Source organism: Pezoporus wallicus, unplaced genomic scaffold (assembly GCF_028554395.1).
Source record: "Pezoporus wallicus isolate ANWC-B61680 ecotype Strahan unplaced genomic scaffold, APGP_CSIRO_Pwel_v1 contig_8779, whole genome shotgun sequence".
Lineage (NCBI taxonomy): Eukaryota > Metazoa > Chordata > Aves > Psittaciformes > Psittacidae > Pezoporus > Pezoporus wallicus.
The window spans coordinates 50,921-69,628 of record NW_026638529.1 but is presented as its reverse complement, the minus strand read 5'-3'; the positions used below and the strand labels follow the sequence as shown (position 1 = coordinate 69,628).

Sequence of the window (18,708 nt, the reverse complement as noted above, 5' to 3'; positions counted from 1 at the left end):
GGGCACAATAGGTTCCAAAGATAACTAGACTGCTTTAATACAAAGTAGTGGTTACAAATGAAAACAGCTGGCTGGGAGCAGGAACAATCTTCTCCATCACATTTAAAAATCTGAAGTAGAGAAGTGCTCCACCCAGATGACACAGAACCAAGGACTTGGTGAGTCACCCTGGACTAGGGACACAACACACACACTGTCCTCCCTCCCTGTCATGCAAATAAGACATTTTATCTGGCACCAAGTGTAAGGTGTACATGGGCATAAATATGAATGCAGAAGAGAGATAGACAAGATGAACCAAAACATTTGTTTTCCAGGCTTATACAGAGGCTGAATTACCAATAAAGGCAGCCTTCCAGGCAGCTCCAGGGAAAGTGCTGAATCCTGCCTGACAGAGCTACCCGCAGTGGTAAATCACTTCCTTGCCCAAGTCCTGACAATACTTTCCAGGACACAGCACACAAGTGGGAGGCACTGCTATTGCAAATACAATTGAGAAGCTTCACAAACATAAGCCCTACCTCCCCAACCTGTTGACACCACAGGTCCTGATCTCCCAGACTTATCATTACCAAAAAGAGGCCTAATTCAGGGCTCCTGAAATCAACATTTGGTCTCCCCAGATGGGAAAATTCAGAAGTTAACTACTGCCATCAAAATCACCAGAAAGAGATTTCCCTTCTCTTAGGCATGCAATAATATGACTAAAGTTGACAAAATCTCAGCCTTGGACAAACAGTTCTAAGTCAAATATCACTCTCACTGTCTAAAGTTGTCTGCCTGTTCCTTCATACAGAGTATTTGGGTAGCAAGAACAGCACTAGCCAACAAAACAGTCTCCACGCTTAACATACAGAGTTTGATGGAATAGATAGCTGCCACTCGACAAAGATTCAGTTTAGAACTATTTCTTTATTTTAATTGCATTCACTCTACTCACTTGAATTGCCAAACCCTCCCTTTAGATGGTGACAGTCCACCCTGCACTACATGCCCATGCAAAGACAGCAAAGAATATAATGCAGGACATAAAGACCTATGTTGAAACAGCACAGACTGCAGCTGGTGACTGAAGGTCTACACCTTACTGTGATGATTTCATGGGCAGCAAATTAGTGCAGATCCTGGTCTGAGAAATATTTAGAGAAAAATCAGAAACCTCAAGTCAAGCTGGAACTCTAGGCAAAGGAAAAAAAAAAGTGTATAGAACGGAGCAGGTAAGTTTAACGTGATAATAAGTACTTACCCACTAGCAATATGTGTGCAATTGCCATGTACACATGGATTACTAAGACAGCCATCTGCCTGTGACTGACAATGAGGATGATGGTATCCTTCAGGACATACACACCGAAAATTATTGACTTCATTTATACATGTTCCACCATTATGACAGGGATTGGATATGCATTCATCAATGTCCACATTACAACGAGGCCCTAGAAGAAAAACCCAGTACTTATAAGGAGTATTTCTTATAAGAGCATTTGCTTTGCATGTCTGTGAGAACATACGTTCAGACACAATTCTGTAAAGCCATTGCAGCGGGACAGAGCTTGCATGCCTCTGTGCTTTAACTGAAGTCAAGAGAAGCATTTTTTAAAGATGCAGCACTCTTCTGTGCCTGGAAAACAGCACTTACACTCAACACGTATTTATAAGCCATTCAAGAATCTCAACAGAATTCCACTAAAAATCACTGGTTAATATTGATTAGGAAGGCAGAAATCACTCAACTGTATCATGCTTGAAACAAACCTCAAGTTCCACTTGTCATAGCCCTGCTCTTCCGCTTTGAAAGTACCTACCCTTTGAACAATCAATACTGCCATATTGTCTGCAGTAAATATAGTTCTTGTGGTTTATTGCGCAAAAGGGACTCTAAAAAACACCGTTTCCTGTTTTGCCTGCCTCTGATTACGACTGCAAGATTCTTGAAGTAGTGACCATTACATCTTGTGAGGCTGGAAAGCTAAACAAAGTGAATGTTGTAGTAAGTTGAAAGCATTTTTAACACAAGGAAAGGACAAAGTAACAAGACCCCATGCAAGCCAGCTCTTTAGATACTGGAATATCCCAATTCGTCAGATTACTGAATTGTTTTAACAGCATAACAGTAAGAAGTCCAGTAGAATAACAAATATGTTATGCCAGCAATAATGAAGACTGAAAGGCAAGAGTGATTAGCATCATGCCTCTTCCTGTTCTGAGGACTAAAGAGCATCACCACGCCAGAGCCAAAGAAGGAAGGAGTGTCAGAAGTTTAGAAAGACACCAAGAGAAAAGCAAGACACATGAAACCTCTTAGTGCTATTTCTAATGTATTTCAGATCAATTCTAATTAGAATCATTCAGTAACAAACAGTAACAAACATGATGAGAAAACTGTTATAAACAGTACCAACTGCCTTACAGCAATTATTTTATGAGCACATTACCTTACATGGCTCAAAACAAATTAAGTCCATTATAAACAGTGCTGAGATGTGCTTTAGTCATCAGAAATAGTCCTGATGTAGATCTACAGTTCTAAGCATGGATACACCAGTGCCTAAAAGCTTCTTTTTTCAGCCCTACTTTTAGTCTATTAGATAAGTCTTCATAATTTAAAAAGGAAACAGAACAGAACACACTATGAAACAGAAGCAATGAAAAAAGCAGGGTATTCATTTGGAGAGTTCAGAGTGAAGAACAGTTCATTAGAACACTGATTTAATAATGCTTTGCTTTCACAGAAGCAGAAATACTGTTCACGATCAAAGCCCAAGGTACTGTCTACTCAAACACCTCTATATTGTCCACAGTCTCTCTGCCTGTGGAAAGAAACTGTAAATAATAAACCAAAGTCACATGAGTTTATTTGTTATAAAACCAAGAACCATGAATTACATGTAACTGCCTAACAAGAATGGCATTTCACAGCACAGATTAGACCATTTTTCTGCTTGGTAGAACTTTCTGTAATGTGAGATGCTGAGGTTCAAGGATTAGAAGGATTTACCAGATAATGAGTCCCTTGCAGTCAGTATGCAAAGAACAGCTTCCTTAGCTACCTGAATAACTACCTTCAAAATGACTCAAAGCTATTGGGTCACTGACTTTACCTGTAAATCCAGGTTTGCAAGCACAATTGTAGCGATTAATGCCATCAATACAGTCCCCATGAATGCATGGGTTACTTGCACAGTCATCAAAGTTATTTTCACAATTCACTCCTGGAAAAAAAAACAATAAAAAATTAGAGGAATAAGAAGGCCAATCCTTACAAGGACAACAACAAAACTATTTCCCAGAAACAGCCAAATTAAGAATTCCATCTGCTTCAAAGTTACACATATATCAGGGAAACTTAAACAGGTGATGATGAAGAAGCATTGCAACACCAAGGAATGTCACCTGAGTCACTGTTTGCTGGCTGAATATAACCCTGAACTTGTACTAAATGTTTAAATAAAAGAATAAAGCATTTTGAATACCATGCCTATTTTTCCTGCATGTCTGAATTTTGGGAGTAAAGAGGAAGTAAGTTCTTCCAAGACCAGCTGCAGTCCCAGTGAGGTTAGGCAACCCACACAACCACACCAAAATTCAGCAAGAAGAAGTAATGTGAAAATGATATTGTCATACTAGAAGCTTATCTGTGTATGCAAATTTAGCACAGACCAAAGCACACATAAGAAATAATTAAATGGTTGAGTACTGTTAGAATCCAGTACTTCCACTTGTGCTTTATGTACCTGAAGTGCCCAGCAAACAGTTGCATTGGTAGCCATTCACCAAATCAATGCAGCGTCCTTGATGGAGGCAAGGATTGCTGTGGCATTCATCTATCTGCTCGCTGCATATGGCACCCATGTAGCCAGGATTGCATATACATGTATATGAATCAATTCCATCTTGACACTCCCCATGGTGGCAAGGATCAGGATCACAGTTGTTGATATTCTCCTCACACAGGAGGCCAGTAAAACCTAATAAGAAATGATGAACAGGTGTAATTAAAAAGTCAGCTGGTATGATGCTGCTGTGAAGATAATGCAAATATAGAAAGAATCATATTAAGAATCCGCAAAGTGGCAGACAGCACAAAGTGTAACTGGGCATCTCAACTGCTGCCCATTTTCCAATCCTGGAAAACAACACACTTCCACTGCTCACAGCATTACAGAACAACATCTTGCATGGAGAATCCTGCCATTGGAAGTGGTTACCTTTAGTTTATTCAGAAAAGCAGCAATGAGAGTAAACATGTAAATCGCCCTGAGAAATATTTACTTCCATCAATATAAACTATTTGAAGGCACTCTCCTATCATTATTTCCTCTAGACAATACAAGGAGGGGGGACTTTTTTAGAATGAGAAGTTACTGCAAGGATGCTGCAGAAACCTTCCCAAGGGAACTCCCTTGGCTCATGTCAAAGCTTCTGCAGCTCTCAGAAAGTTTCCTGCCCCTCTCATTGGGAAACCTTTCAATAACTTCAATCAAGCAGCAACTGCAAATTTATGGAAGACTGCATGCAACCTCTTCAGTTAGGAGCAATGAAACAAGCAGCAATTTGGCCTGTTTCATGCTGCTTCAGCTGGGAAACATCCTGAGCAACAGAGGACAGTCTATTCACCAGAAAGGCTAAAACAATGGTTCAGGAAGCTAAAAACAGCAAACAACTCCCTCAAGAGCTCTATCTTCCATGATGGAGCAGAGCTGTATGAAATGGGGACAATTTAAAATAAGTGGTTTTCAGAGATGAGGTTTTGGAGCAACTGCTCGTGCTGCCTTCCAGCAGCTGAAGATTAGGAAGGTAGAATTTCAAATTTCAGACACCAACTGGAGACTGATACAAACCAAGCTGCAGGGAATTTCAACAGCTGAAGAGTGATTCTCACCTGAGTATTATAAGTGGATAACAGGCTCCCCATTTTTCATACAGGTTTGTGGTTATTTCTGTGGTCAAACATACCAGGTGACGGCTAACATTTCCAAGTTCTGCGAACGTATGCATGGATGAATGGGTGTGGAGGTAGGTGGGGAGAGGGAAGGGAAGCTAGTTAGAGAGATGGATATAAAAAGATGTTAGGGAAGGAAGAAAACCAAACTGATAAAGAGGACAAACAGTGGTGGAAAAAAAATATACAGAGGCAAAGAAAAGAGGAAAGGCCTAAGACAAATCAAGAAAAGAAAAGCCATGATCTACCACTGGGAAGGAGAAGTGGAATAATGCCAGAAGGGAAAGAAAAGACAAAAAGCAAGCAGTAAATAGAGGTATCTGTACAGCATTTGGCCAAACATTTTGCAGTTTTCAATCACTTCGCAGCTGGCGATTACCATTCAGGGAAAACATATCACCCATAATATAGGATTAATAGAGCAAGAACATACTCAAACATTATTTTCCAATAACTGACCTGCCCCAATGATGAATGCCACATTTCAGCCTCACAGCAGGCTGTCAATATCAAATAATATTTAGCATACATTAATTCAAAAAATTATTACCTTGCCTCCTATTGTAGCTCAATTGTAGCATAACTTAAAAGACGTATTTCTTGATCTCTTAACTGAATGTCACATGCAGTAATCAAAAGGAGAATTCTAACAATAGTAATTATTCCTCTCCTGATCAGAACTACTGCATTTCTCTACTTCCAATAAATTCACTGTTTCTTCAGGCACTTTGGGGAAGGGTAAAAGTTTGTGACGATTCAAAACAAGAAAAACCGCACATAAGGCTAGCCAACTTAACAGCACATTTGTGGGACAAGGGTAGCTACAGGAATTGTTCAGCCTCTTCCATAATGGAAGAGCTAAAGCCAAAGCATCCTCAATCTGCATCACATGCAATGCATACAGCACCATTAACTGAAAGCAACAAAAGTTGTTCCTTACTGAGAATTAGAGTGTAACAGCTCTGAAGCCTCTTATTTGACCAGATGTAAAAATCTAGATAAAATATATCTATATCGCTCCAGAGGTCTGAAGATAAGAAAACCCCATAATTAAACCTCACGCTTCTAAATGTGTAATTAACCAAGTAGTAATGGAATGTAGTGCATTCAAAAAAATTCCACCTCGGGTCCATGCACAGCTCTGTCCATATTTCTGTATGATGCTTGACAAATCTTTCTAACTGAATTTTGGCAAGCAGCTACTGTGTGGTATTTCTTCCAGTGGACACACTTTTCACTGCATTTCAGTCTTCCACTTTTGACATAAAATAGCCTGACACAACAGAAATCAGAATACACAGTAGTACTGCTCCGAGTATCTCTTAGCTCTTCAACTATACAATCTGATTTGGAAGAAAGAAAGGTAAGCCACAGACAAAAAGCTTCACACTGCTGTTTCTCCACTCATGGATTCCACAGTCAATACAGAAGAAGCTGTCACCTTCTGGGAAGAGAGATGGGGCTGAAAGAGGGAGGCCAGAACTCTCATCAATTGTGAACTTACTGCTGTCACAAGTGAAAGGCTTTCTGTGCTTAAAACACTATCCTCTGCAGCAAAGGAGTAGACAAAGCTTCGCAACAAACAAGCAGTATTTTAGAGAAAGAAAGAATGCTGATGCTTCTTTGACTGCCTCTTTATGTATTTAGATTACATGTGATCTCCAGTAGAGGGGCTCTGAACACAAGACTAACCTGTGGCGCACTGGCACTCATAGCCATTGGGATGATCAATACATTTGGCTCCATTGAGACATGGTGTGCTGGAGCAGTCATCTATATCAATCTGACACACAGCACCACTGAATCCTGAAAGACATATAAAACATGAAAATCCAGATGTAATTTGAAGTAGTTAATCTAAACAGCTGCACAGTCAGGAATTATTTGTTAGCAAATGCTTAAAACCACCCAAATACAAGCTCAGTAAATCTAAACTGCATCATTAAGCACACAGACCACACCCTGAGTGGATTGGTTCCTCAACCAAACCAACAGCCAAAACAAAGTTTCTATCCTCCAGGTCAAAGGAGCCTCAACTTGAAAACTGAGATAGCCAAGTCAAACAGAAATAAAGCAGACGGAGCATACATAAGTGGTGTCCACCACTGGACAGTATGCCAGTATGCCTGTCTATAAAACCGAGAAGCCACCAATAAAAACTTTCAAATAAACAAAGCAAGTAATTTAAAATGAAACAACAATGCATAAATCACTAGAGCATTCAGACTAGAATTACAGCAGTGAGGAATGTGGTACAATACAGCACTGTATCTTTCAATGCACTTCTTGAAACACAAACTATCAACAGGTTATATCAGATAATGCCAAGCCTTAGGCACTTCAGGAAAAAAAAACAAGACACTCTAGGAATGTTTCTTGAAGGAAGGAACCAAAGGAGGAGCCAGAACATCAGTAGTCAGTAAGAAGGGATGCAGAGCAGGCTTTTGTCAAGTATATTCTGAACTGAAGACTTTCTGTAAGCAATCAGGAAAACAAGTGACATTTACCCTACAGCTAACATTGATCCCTCAGCTCAGCATTTATCCTTCTTTTCTAAAGTGGAGACCCAATCCACCTCTCTCCTCATGCAAGCAACAAATTACACCAATGTAAAAACAGGTTCTGCCTAAAAACCTCAAAAAAAGACAAAAAAAGCACACAGAGGTTCTGATTTTTAAAATGTATTTAGAATTACCCATCTCTATCTCACTGCAATACCCACAATAACAGAAGTTCATACTGCTGAGTACCCTTCAAGATGAGACATCTGAGAGTATGTTTCTCAACACCTACCCAGTTCCAGGCACAATACTACTGCAACCAATACATGTTGCACTCCAACAGATGCTGCACTAAGAAAACAGAATCTTGCAAGAAAAACATGACCTACAATCCCTCACTGGTTATCTATGCAGGTCTTGGTAAGGTGAAGCAGGAAAAGCTTCCAGAAATAAGTACTTACCAGGAGGACAGACACAGAGGAAGCGATTGACTTTATCAAGACACTCTCCATTGTTCACACAGGGATTACTCAGACACTCATCAATATCTTCTTCACAGTGAACACCTTTAAACCCTATTTTTAAAGAAAAGGTAAGAAGAGGTGACTGAAGGCCTTAGAAGTGCCTTGGAAATGTGACTGCCTCTTATACCAGGGCTGAAAGTCAAAGCTTAGATTCATTGCAAGTATGGACAGAACCTATGAGGTAAGAATATACACCGAAGGTTAGAAAGGGATGTTGAATGTGTATTTTTCACTGTTGCTAACCAGTAATAACAGAAGTTTGTGCTGAATTCACATCTAATATGTTCTTTCACTTGATGAGAAGGGGTTATGTTTAAACACTTTAGAAGATATCAGTATATTTGGGTATACACCAACATAAGGTAAAATGTAAAGAAACAAACACAGCAGATAATTTTAGCTTAAAACTTCTTAGCAAATGACAGAATAAAATGAAAGCATTAAGAAGGGTGAAATACTTGGGACTAGAGTTCTACCTTTCAAAATAAGATTAGATGCTAATACAAACTCATTCTAATTTTCATTATATCAGCTGATCACCTGCAGGGGTCACAATTCTTTCATTATATTTTGTAAGACTTGCACCTTTTTCTTTTTTTACCACTTTCTATCAGAAAGCAAAATATCAGACTACATATATCATTGGTATGCTGGACGTGTACATTTTACCAGCATGATTTCAATCAAGTAATGTTCTTCACAGTTATTTCTTCAGGTCAATAGGAGCTGGCACCATTTGGGGTATTTTAAGCAGAGAAAAACCCCAAACACTATCAACCAGAATCACCAAACTCAAAACACAGGCACTCTTTTAAAGTTTGCACCTGCTTAGCTTTCACAAACATAAGTTTCTGCACATGCACTTTACCAGGTATAGTAACAGATATGTTCACGTATACTCCAGAGCTCAGAATGCTAACTTCCTTTGCTGATGTAGAGATTGGTTTCTTTCTCAGTCCTCTAATGGCTTTCTCCCTCCCACACACAAATGCCAAGTCCTGGCTGGTGCTGCCATAGCAGGCTCTCTCTCACCATTTCATTTAGCCTCACCCCTTCACAATTTCGTGTTCCGCCTCAGCAGAGCTGGCAACCCTCCCTGTGCTCAGCCTTCTGATTCCTTCTTCTGCTGCAAACCCCATCTTTGTCAGAAACTCCCATTACCTGGCATACAGAGACACGTGAATCCCCCGATTTTATCCAGGCAGGTGGCATCATTTTGGCATGGATTTGAATGACATTCATTGATGTCCATTTCACAGCGAGGTCCTGTGTAGCCCTTCAAACATTCACAGTGGAAAGAGCCTTCTGTGTTTACACATTTTCCAGCATGTTCACATGGATTGCTATTTGCTGCAAGAAAAATATATACAGTGTGGGTCAAAACCTCTCCTTGAAGCAGGAAAGCCACAGAATTCTTTATTATGGTCTTTTCCAGTTGTCATTCCTTTCTGGCAAGTAATACTGTTCATCCTTTTTGAGAAAGGCTATTGTGATTGAAGAAAACATGTGGCAGTTACTTGTCTGTCAGAGGTAAAAAGAAAGACCATTGTCATTATCAATGAACCAAAGAAGCAACTCCAGTCCGTATTACTAATGACAGTTCTGAAGAGGAGAGTATCAACTAGCAGGGATTAGAGAATGAATGATGCTTTCAAGGCCTTATCTAGCTCATATTTTACATTTACTTCACTCCTAAGGCTGACAAAATGCCACTACAGCCACGAAACAACCAAACTAGCTCTTCCTGTGCCGTCCAAGGCACACTGAGGAATGAAATTCAAAGCGCTTCTTTCCAACACTGGTCAGGCATTACCTTCATGCACCTAGAAGCATAAACTAGCATTCACAAAACTATAAGCAAGTCTGTGGGATTCCAGCTAATCCCCCAAAACAGCACAACAGCAGGATATCTTTAAAAGCCCACATGGTCACCAGTCTCGGAAGGCATTCAAAAGATCCAGCCATATTCTGGCTGTCAAACAGCCTTTGATATATTTCTACTGAGACAGGAGCTGCAACAACTCCCACACGAATTGTGGTAATTTCATTGTACACTGCGGTTCTAAGGGTCAGGTTATCACATCTGTTTTCATGCACTCCTCGCACAATGCTAAGGCCCTTTTGCACAATGAATAATGGTTAAGCATCTTGCTGCTTTTCATATTCCAGAGGCTAACAGTTCAAACATGGACAGCTATCCTGTCTCAGCCCTTTGCCCCAAGTCTCAGACAAGATTTAAAAGTCATCTAAAACCACTGAAATGGAAGGAGAAGAGCAGGAAAAGGAGTCACATTTAAGTTGAGAAGCTATGACAAAATTCATATTCTTGCTCTTTTTTTAGTTCATAAAGCAAACAATCCAATTCCCTGTTAATGTACTCACTAATAGCAAATAGAAACTCACCCATTGCACATTCGTCCACATCCTCAGTGCAGTCTGCTCCCTTATGGCCTTGAGGACACGTGCAGATGTAGTGTCCATTCACAGGATTGGTATCACACAGAGCACCCTTCTGGCATGGATTGCTAACACATGCATCATCCAAGTGGCACAGAAGACCTGGAGAAGCATCCGAAGAGTTTATCAAAAAAAGTGAGATATAGCAGTCAGACTATGCTACACAATCAAATCCTCTGTCCTGATATATCAAATAGAGACTTCCACAGTCAGAAGCTTAAGCAATATTTAACAGGCTTCAACCTATAGACTACCACAGAGATTTCACCACACACTTAAAAACCCCTTACATTTAAATGTAGATTCTGTGCCTTCAGAGGTGACTCCAATACTTCTGGAGCAGTACAATGGCTCACCAGTACAAAAATATCCTCCTTGGAGCAGTTAACTATCTCTTTTCTCTAACAAGCATGATGATTTTTCTGACAGCTGAAGACACGGCTGCACATGAAGCTCACATTCTTAACTCAGATATCCTGATCACTTGTATTTCCAGGTAGTAGCACTTAGGAGACCCTCATATTTTCACCTACCCTACAATAGCAATTTTTCCCCTATACCAGTAAGGGCATCCTCACTCACACAGAATAAATTTACCTTCTAAACTTTTAACTGCAATTATCCTAAGTGGCAGAGAGAAAGTCACCCTCATGCATAACTTTTCAGATAAATGCAAGTTCTGCTAAGGGCTACAAAGAGATCTGCTTTCCTTGCAATCTAAACTGTAAGAAGTTTGTCTTCCAGCCTAATACAAACACTTCTTTGTCCCAAGCTACAGGGGTTTAAAAGGTCTTTGCTCATGCATAGCACATGTTTCCTTTTGTTCTTCCTGGTTTGGTCACAAAGTGTGTAAAATAAACATACCACTTAAGCAAATGCATAAACTTCAGGAAGTATCTTCTATTATGTGTCAGACCTATGCAAGTTTTCTGTCCTTACCAGCCTTTCCTTCTGGACAAATGCATGAAAAGGAAGCCACTCGATCAATGCAAGTAGACCCATTAGCACAGGAAGCAGTGAAGCAATCATCGATGTTCTTACTGCAGTCATCCCCACTCCAACCATTGACGCAGACACAGGCATAGCCTCCATTGTGATTGGTGCAGGTACCTCCATTCTGACAAGCGTTGGGCTGGAGCTGACATTCATCGACATCTTCAGTGCAAAACTGGCCTGATACACAGAAAGAAACAAGTTCAACAGAAGTTCAAACACTCAAAATGTTCTCTTACAGAAAACATAACCAAAGGAAACACTGTAATCCAACTCGATTGACACATTATTTCCAGGGCATTCAAGTTTGAAACTTCCAACAACACTGTTATCAAATTACACAAAGACAATAAGCATCCTTAAATGAAACCAAAGTAGGAGGTGAACTACAAATAACTCTAAAAAGGCACCGTGTGAGAGCCAGCAGGTAGCCTGTGGTATATGAAAATACACCTGCAAGGATGCAAGAAGGAAAAAAAGGCTGCCTGCAACATAGGCCAAGGGATTATGAAAAAAGAAGATGGCCTCACAAGAAAATCTTGGCCAAAGCAGGGTCAACAGGCCAGCAGCAAAGTAACTCTTGTCAGGAGAACGTAATTATTTTCTCTGTAATTATGCAATGAAGATTATGTGATAGGGAAGCACAGAATTCTTGAGACTCTTCTACCTAAAATACTCCTTTACCTTCCCCCAGGTATTTCCACAGACAATGCCAAATATTTTGGGTTTTCTTGGTTGTAGTTTTGGGGGTTTATTTGGTTGGTTGGTTGTTGGTTTTTTTCAGAGACAAAATAAATATTCTAATAAACACTTTAATAACTAAAGATACTGGAGAGAAGAAAACAAATGTACAGTGTTTCAGAGAGTTTTAAGAAATAAGACCACTGGACCACTAACTATGCAACCAGTTTCATGGGATAGAAAATTTCACAGTCACTTCTATGTGAAGCTCTGCAATTCATGTTTACTAAGTATTTATTCAAATCCATCTTGCTTTGACATCTAGATTTGGAGAATTTACCACTTGCAGCACTATTTTAACACTTAATTCATCTTCCCAATGAAAGTTACATGGTTTACTATAACGCTGAATTTTTTTAGTGTAAGTTTGAAGTAATTAATCATTTTGAGTTTCTTGAGCAGAAAAAAACCCTAATGACTAAGCACTGGGTAATTTCTTCCCAGGCTGTCCACAATTTTCTCTCCAATAAACTATTTCTCTACTTTCTGTTTCATTAAGAACTCTAGCACTGAAGCTTGAGAGCGTACCTTTTTTTAACACTTCCTTATAACTTACTTTTACCTCCTAAAACGTTGATATGATGCACATAGCATCAAAAAACCATCTTTATCAGAGAATAAGAATAGACTTGTTTGATGTGACCATTTGTTTTTCCGCCCTCTCTGACACCATTAGATCCCTCACTAGCTTGCAGCAGCTTTCCATTATTTGGGTGAAGACTCTTAAGTCACTGTGCTGCTACTACCAAGATCCTCCCATTTGTCACCTCCAGCTACTCCTATCAGCTGCACACTTACAAATGCCTGGAATTCCCCCATATTCCAAGAATAAGAAATTCAAGAACAGGTCACAGATCTTCCCTGCCAGTGTGCCTGGGATCCAGATTATTTAGGTTTGCCAATTTAAAAACACTTACTAGATACTGCTTAAGAGTCACCTTATTTATTAATGGCCCAGGAATTCTTATGCAAAAGCACGCACCTATTCTCCTCCCATTCACAGAACTGAAACATTTATTTTTGGCAAGAATGTAAAAAGGTTCACTCTTCACCATCTCCATCTACTATACTCAAATCATGATCCCTTTTGTTTTCAAAGTATTTAAATAAATCGTAGCATTCAGTCCTGAGAGCCCTGGATTCTTTTCCCTTAGTGGCAAGAAATAAAATTATTAAGGAAAAGAAAAAAGTTGCACAACTTTGTTCTGTGCATGTGCCCCTTCCTCCAGTAGGACCACTTCAAAACAAGGGTTGTGTCACTTGAAAAAACAGTAATATTTTTAGTAATAACTACAATAGAATTTTCAGAATTAACTCTCACTTCCCAGTTTACTTAGTAAAACAGTTGGGGGGGAATCTAACACTTCATATTGTTATCTGCAAAACACAGCACCCTTCATTATGACAAAACCAACCCATGCATTTGTCATAATAGAAGTAATTTCTTCATTAGCTTTCAATATTAGCTTATCAGTAGCCAGACTGGAAAAAGAAAGTTACTGCAAACTGATTCCTAGCAATTGTGCATATCTCAACATAACTGACTTCCTTTTGAACAAAATTACCAAGATGTTATTTGCTTATTATAAAAGTGATTTTCCTTCATTTCTTAGAGATGGCCCAACTCAAATCAAAGAACACAGAGAGTATGCACAAACATTTTGCAGAAGCATTCTTACAGCGCCTACATCCTCCTTTTGATTGCAGCCAATTTCAACTCTATGACTAAAGTGCGGAAGGCTTTCAGTGCTGAAGTCGCCACACTACTCCGGATTGTTATGTCTCTCTCAAAAACACTTGCCTTGTGACTGGATGAATAGAACTGCTGAAATTTGGGGCCTACGAGAATAACAGACAGGGACTGTAGTGATAGGACAAGGGGTAATGGGTTAAAACTTACACAGCGGAAGTTCAGTTTAGATATAAGGAAGAAGTTCTCTACTGTGAGGATAGTGAAGATCCGGAACAGGTTACCCTGAGAAGTGGTAAATGGCCTATCCCTAGCAACATTCAAGGCCAGGTTGGACAGAGCCTTGGGGGACATAGTTTAGTATGAGGCACCCCTGCCCACGACAGGGGATTGGTAAGTAGATGATGTTGGATCCTTTCCAACCCAAACCATTTTGTGACTCTGCAAATATAATGTTCTGTGGATTTTTTTTTGGTGGGCTGGTGGAGGTGGGGGGTGTGCCCATGTTTTGCGGTGGGTTTTATTTTTATTTTTTAAGCAAAGATAAGAAAAATAACCCCTCATACAACCCTCCCTGTGCTTGGTTTTAACTTCCCACTTCAAGTGTCACTCGTAACATCAACAGATAGGATTTTTTAAATATTTTCTCTTCCTAGCACTTATTCTCCCCTGCCAGAAAGGGCATTTTCAAATAACATCACTGATATCCTTGCAGTAACCCTACGTCCTAGGCTATTCCACATTTCCACACCCTAAACTAAAACAAACTTTTTAAAAGGTGTATCAGTGTCTCCACAGGAGAAAAAAAAAAGCAGAGCTTAAACTTTTTTGAGCAATTCAACTGTATTTCAAGACCACACCACTTGTGAGCTCCTCAAATTTGATTTTCACTTAGCTTCTCCACTTACTCTTTTTGCAGCTACCAGATCACAATCATATATATATATATTTAATTATGAATATGTATCAAACAGAGCTCCCTCTTAATGAAGTATGTGTTAAAACCAAAGGAAATTCAAATCAACATGAGGGGTGTAAATGAACTACTAAATATTGTATTTTAACCATTCAATATTTTAATGAAAAAAAACTTCTTTCTTGAAACTGTAATTGAAACCCAGACTCAACTTCCGGGCAAAAATATACAAATCAAAAACAGCATAAGGCAAACACTAATAGTCAGATTGATACACTCCAAGTTCTCAGTCTCATCACTACCAGGCAATGTAAGTCCAATAGCTTCAAAAAAGATTTTGGAACTATGCTTTAAAATACTATAAAGCCCAGTAAGAAGTCCAAGGCATTTCTTCACCAAAGCTGGTGAATAGGCTGAAAATGCTTGGGCCCTTATTGCTGAAGTAGGGCTCAAGTGGCTTGGAAATGCATTCTGTAGACCAGAGTCTTCCAAAGAGAGAAATAAAGAGTTTTAGATGGGGTGGTCAGATTGCTTACTTGGTGGTTTTGAATCTCTAGGTGCTAACAATATGGAATTAACTGTCCATATTGTAATTCATCTACACAGAGTTTTGCAAGGGCTTTTTTGTTGATTGGTTGGTCAGGGTTGCTTGCTGTTTGTTTTGTTGGTGTTTGTATGCACCCATCCCCCCACCCTGTTATGTCCCACCCTCTCCCCCCACCAAAACCAGCATACACATTTATAAATGGCTTTAAAGAATGCCCTCCCCCAGAGCATCATCATCACTTAATTCTTAGTGGAACTGCAGGATGGCCACCTCTCATTCTCTAAAAAGGGCTGATCTGCCTTCAGTGGAGAATTCAACTCCATGTGCAAATGACAGAAATAGATTAATATTTTGGGCAGGTGATGCCAAGAGAAGATTTGACACTTCCACTGTTAGTGGCCTAGGTCTTCAAGGTAGTGTCTGTCCCGAGAGCTTCCTGAATGATTTTTTTCACAGCAGAGACAGAAGTTCCTTTCAGTGTCAGACATAAATGAGGATTTAAAACCTCTCACTGAATATTCTGCACAAGACTCTTCTCTGCAATATCAGATATAAATCAAATGAAACAGAAGATCTCTGAAACATTTTACTTAAGGGATGTTGGTTTACTTAATTGTAACTGAACCAAGTATATTTATTTGTAGCCATGTACTTGGTAAGCTTGTTTTCTGCTCATAAAGTGTTTTAGGAAGAATCAAGTCTTTCATTCATAAAAAAAATGAAATTCAACTTCCAAGTGCAAACTCCATTATGAATTGTACAGTGTAATACACATCTCCAGAACCCCAGTCCTTTTGAATGTCAGAACTTCTCCAGCTAAGCGCTAATTCATTTAGTTGCAAGATTCTGTAGGTATTTCTTGTGCTCTTGCTAGTTTCAATTGAATTGCTGAAACATCATAAATATAGGGTCAGCTAGTGAAAGCAAGCACAAATACACTATCTGTACAGTATTTTAATGGAAATGTAGAAACATACAAAAGACAACAAAAAAAGAAACACAGATTAAGAAGCTAATAAAAGCCTAAGCTGACCTTGATATTTGCAGAGCCTGGGAAATAAGCAAAATGCCAACTCAGGTTCTAAGTGACCTTGTACAAAGTAAACAGCTAGTCCATGTGGTATTTCAAAATTGAAAACTAGAAGTAGAAAAGGGGAACAGACTTTGACTCTTAGCACTTTTTGCCCACTTCGAAACTAAGTTACTTCCTGCATATTTCCCCTCAGAAAAGCCATTTGAAGTAAGACAGGCATGTCTGCTGCTTTGATTGCTCCCATTTTCAGACCAGCAGGAACTGGACAGGAACTCCAGGAGCTTCTCTTTAGGCAGACACAGGATGCAGTGGTTCAAGGGAAATGGTGGAATCACCCTGGAAGTGTTTAAAAACCATACAGGTAAGTACCTCAGTGATATGGTTTAGTGGTGCTCTTGGCAGTCCTGGGTTAATGGTTGGACTTGATGATCTTTGAGGTCTTTTCCCACCCAGCTAATTCTATGATTCTATGACTGTAAGGCCCCTCAAATAGTTGGACTGGATTTCATTGATGAGAAACAGCCAGCCCCTTCTCCTACAGGTCTTTATGTTAAAAAAAAATTTAAAAAAATCTGATTTATAAAGGTAAGGCAGATAGCACATAAAATGAGTAGAATCCTACACTGAAAAAGTAAAGCATTAGCTTGAGCAAATAAGAAACCAAAACAGTGATCCTGGGAAGCAGCAGACACCTCCAAAAGCTGACCCTGCTGAACCATAGAAGCTTTGCATAAAGCCCAATTCCAACTGCACTGATCCTGCAGCTGAACACAAGACCTTCAGTCAGTTCAGAGGTCTTCATCTTTAGCAGAACAGCCTTTCCATAAAGGAGAAAGTTTTCTTGGCCTCTTAACAGCTCTCCAGCAGGAAAGACTGCTGATGCACAGCTGGAGTACCAGAGCCTAAAGTTTCTGAGAGATCTTACACTAAGTTTAAGCACTGGAAACATTTAGTAGGACAAAGGATGCAAATACCTTCCTATGCCTTAAAAAATAATTAGTTCCTTGAAAACTGAGCTGGGAAGAGAAAGCAATGTCCTTTTTTCTCAAAACTGCACCAGCACTGGGCTCGGCCTGAACTGGAAGTGAGAATACCTTAAAAGTTCAGTGATGCTGAACAGGAAAGATATTCCAGTGAGAATCACAAACTGGTCCTAAAGGTCTTAGAAGACTCACTGTAAGAGGAGCATCAGGTTACCAGAAGTTCTTATGCTTTCATTCTCTCAGTACCTCACCAGAAGTTTGTCATTTATCCCATGCTAGTGGCTGGGGTACACAGCGAAGAGCTCACCAGCTCTCTTGAAAGGGCTATCTGGGAATCTATAAACCAGATCTAGACAAACACTCTCTGAAAGATTTATTTCACAAAGTATTCCAAAGATTGTTGTATGGTTTTTGAATACCATCAGTATAGCTGAAGAAAGCATGGCTTATTAGAACTGTTTACATTTCTTCCTCCAAGTTTCAAAGGACTACTAGGTGAGAAGGTGAATGGCATCTTATCAAATCTCAGGAACAGACTAAGAGATAAGAAACAGTATTTGTACAAATGAACAAATCTACTTGTGGCAGAAGGTTAGCAATGACACACTGCAAGGGGCCATGCAGTTTCTTCCGCTCTCTAACCACCCATGTGTATATTCAGGATGCCAGATGGAAGACTGCATCTGACTGGGTAAAGACATTTCTCTGTCCAGTTCTTTCTTATAACATAAGGAAAACATCTGCATTGAAAGCATAACCCAACGCATCTTGGTCAGTCAGGTCAAAGCTCTATTACCTCAAGCTGCTGTGTGAGCCTCCTCAGCAAATGGAAAAGTAAAGGAAAAATTGCATGGAACTATATGGCCTTCTAGTAAAATGGTGGTTACAAAAACTACTTTACCTCCCATGGTTTTGAATTGTGTACATGTAAAAACATTCAACTGATCTTTAACTCACAAAATTAGCCATATGCCCTGAAAAAAAAAAAAGTTACAATTTATGAATACATACAGGCACCAAAACATATAATTAACGGCCTGGAAGGAGATGAACAGTAGGCCGTGATATCTTTAACAAAATAATAGTTATATTATCCAAGGGAAAGCCAGGGAATTACAAACTCATGCAACCAAGCAAGGTGGCTGGGTAGTGTAACAGCAGACAAGGCCTGATGCACAAACGCCAAGTAAAATACAAAAGCAGACTTGTTGCAAAAGGTTTAAGTTAGGCACTCCTTGAGGAAACACTTCAGCTTCCCTGGAAGAGTTCAGTGGGGACCTCGGCTCAATCACAGCTTTAATCAACAGAATAAACATTGCTGACAAGACATTTGACTACAAGGAAGAACAATGCAAACAGTTGTTGTGCAATAGGTGTG

General features: G+C 39.6%; 1 protein-coding gene across 3 annotated transcripts in view; it reads right to left on the bottom strand.

The window, feature by feature from the left end:
- Positions 1–18,708, bottom strand: part of NOTCH2 (notch receptor 2) — an 88,134-nt gene that overhangs the window by 33,752 nt on the left and 35,674 nt on the right. The window contains exons 6-13 of one of the 3 annotated variants that reach the window (XM_057411183.1): positions 11,367–11,600; positions 10,374–10,529; positions 9,132–9,320; positions 7,908–8,021; positions 6,638–6,751; positions 3,738–3,971; positions 3,105–3,215; positions 1,247–1,439 (exon numbers count right to left, since the gene is read on the bottom strand). In XM_057411183.1, the coding sequence (XP_057267166.1) occupies positions 1,247–1,439; positions 3,105–3,215; positions 3,738–3,971; positions 6,638–6,751; positions 7,908–8,021; positions 9,132–9,320; positions 10,374–10,529; positions 11,367–11,600 (1,345 nt within the window). Of the gene's footprint in view, positions 1–1,246; positions 1,440–3,104; positions 3,216–3,737; positions 3,972–4,885; positions 5,196–6,637; positions 6,752–7,907; positions 8,022–9,131; positions 9,321–10,373; positions 10,530–11,366; positions 11,601–18,708 lie in introns of those variants that run through there. The other 2 variants (XR_008972380.1, XM_057411184.1) reach the window with 2 other exon arrangements.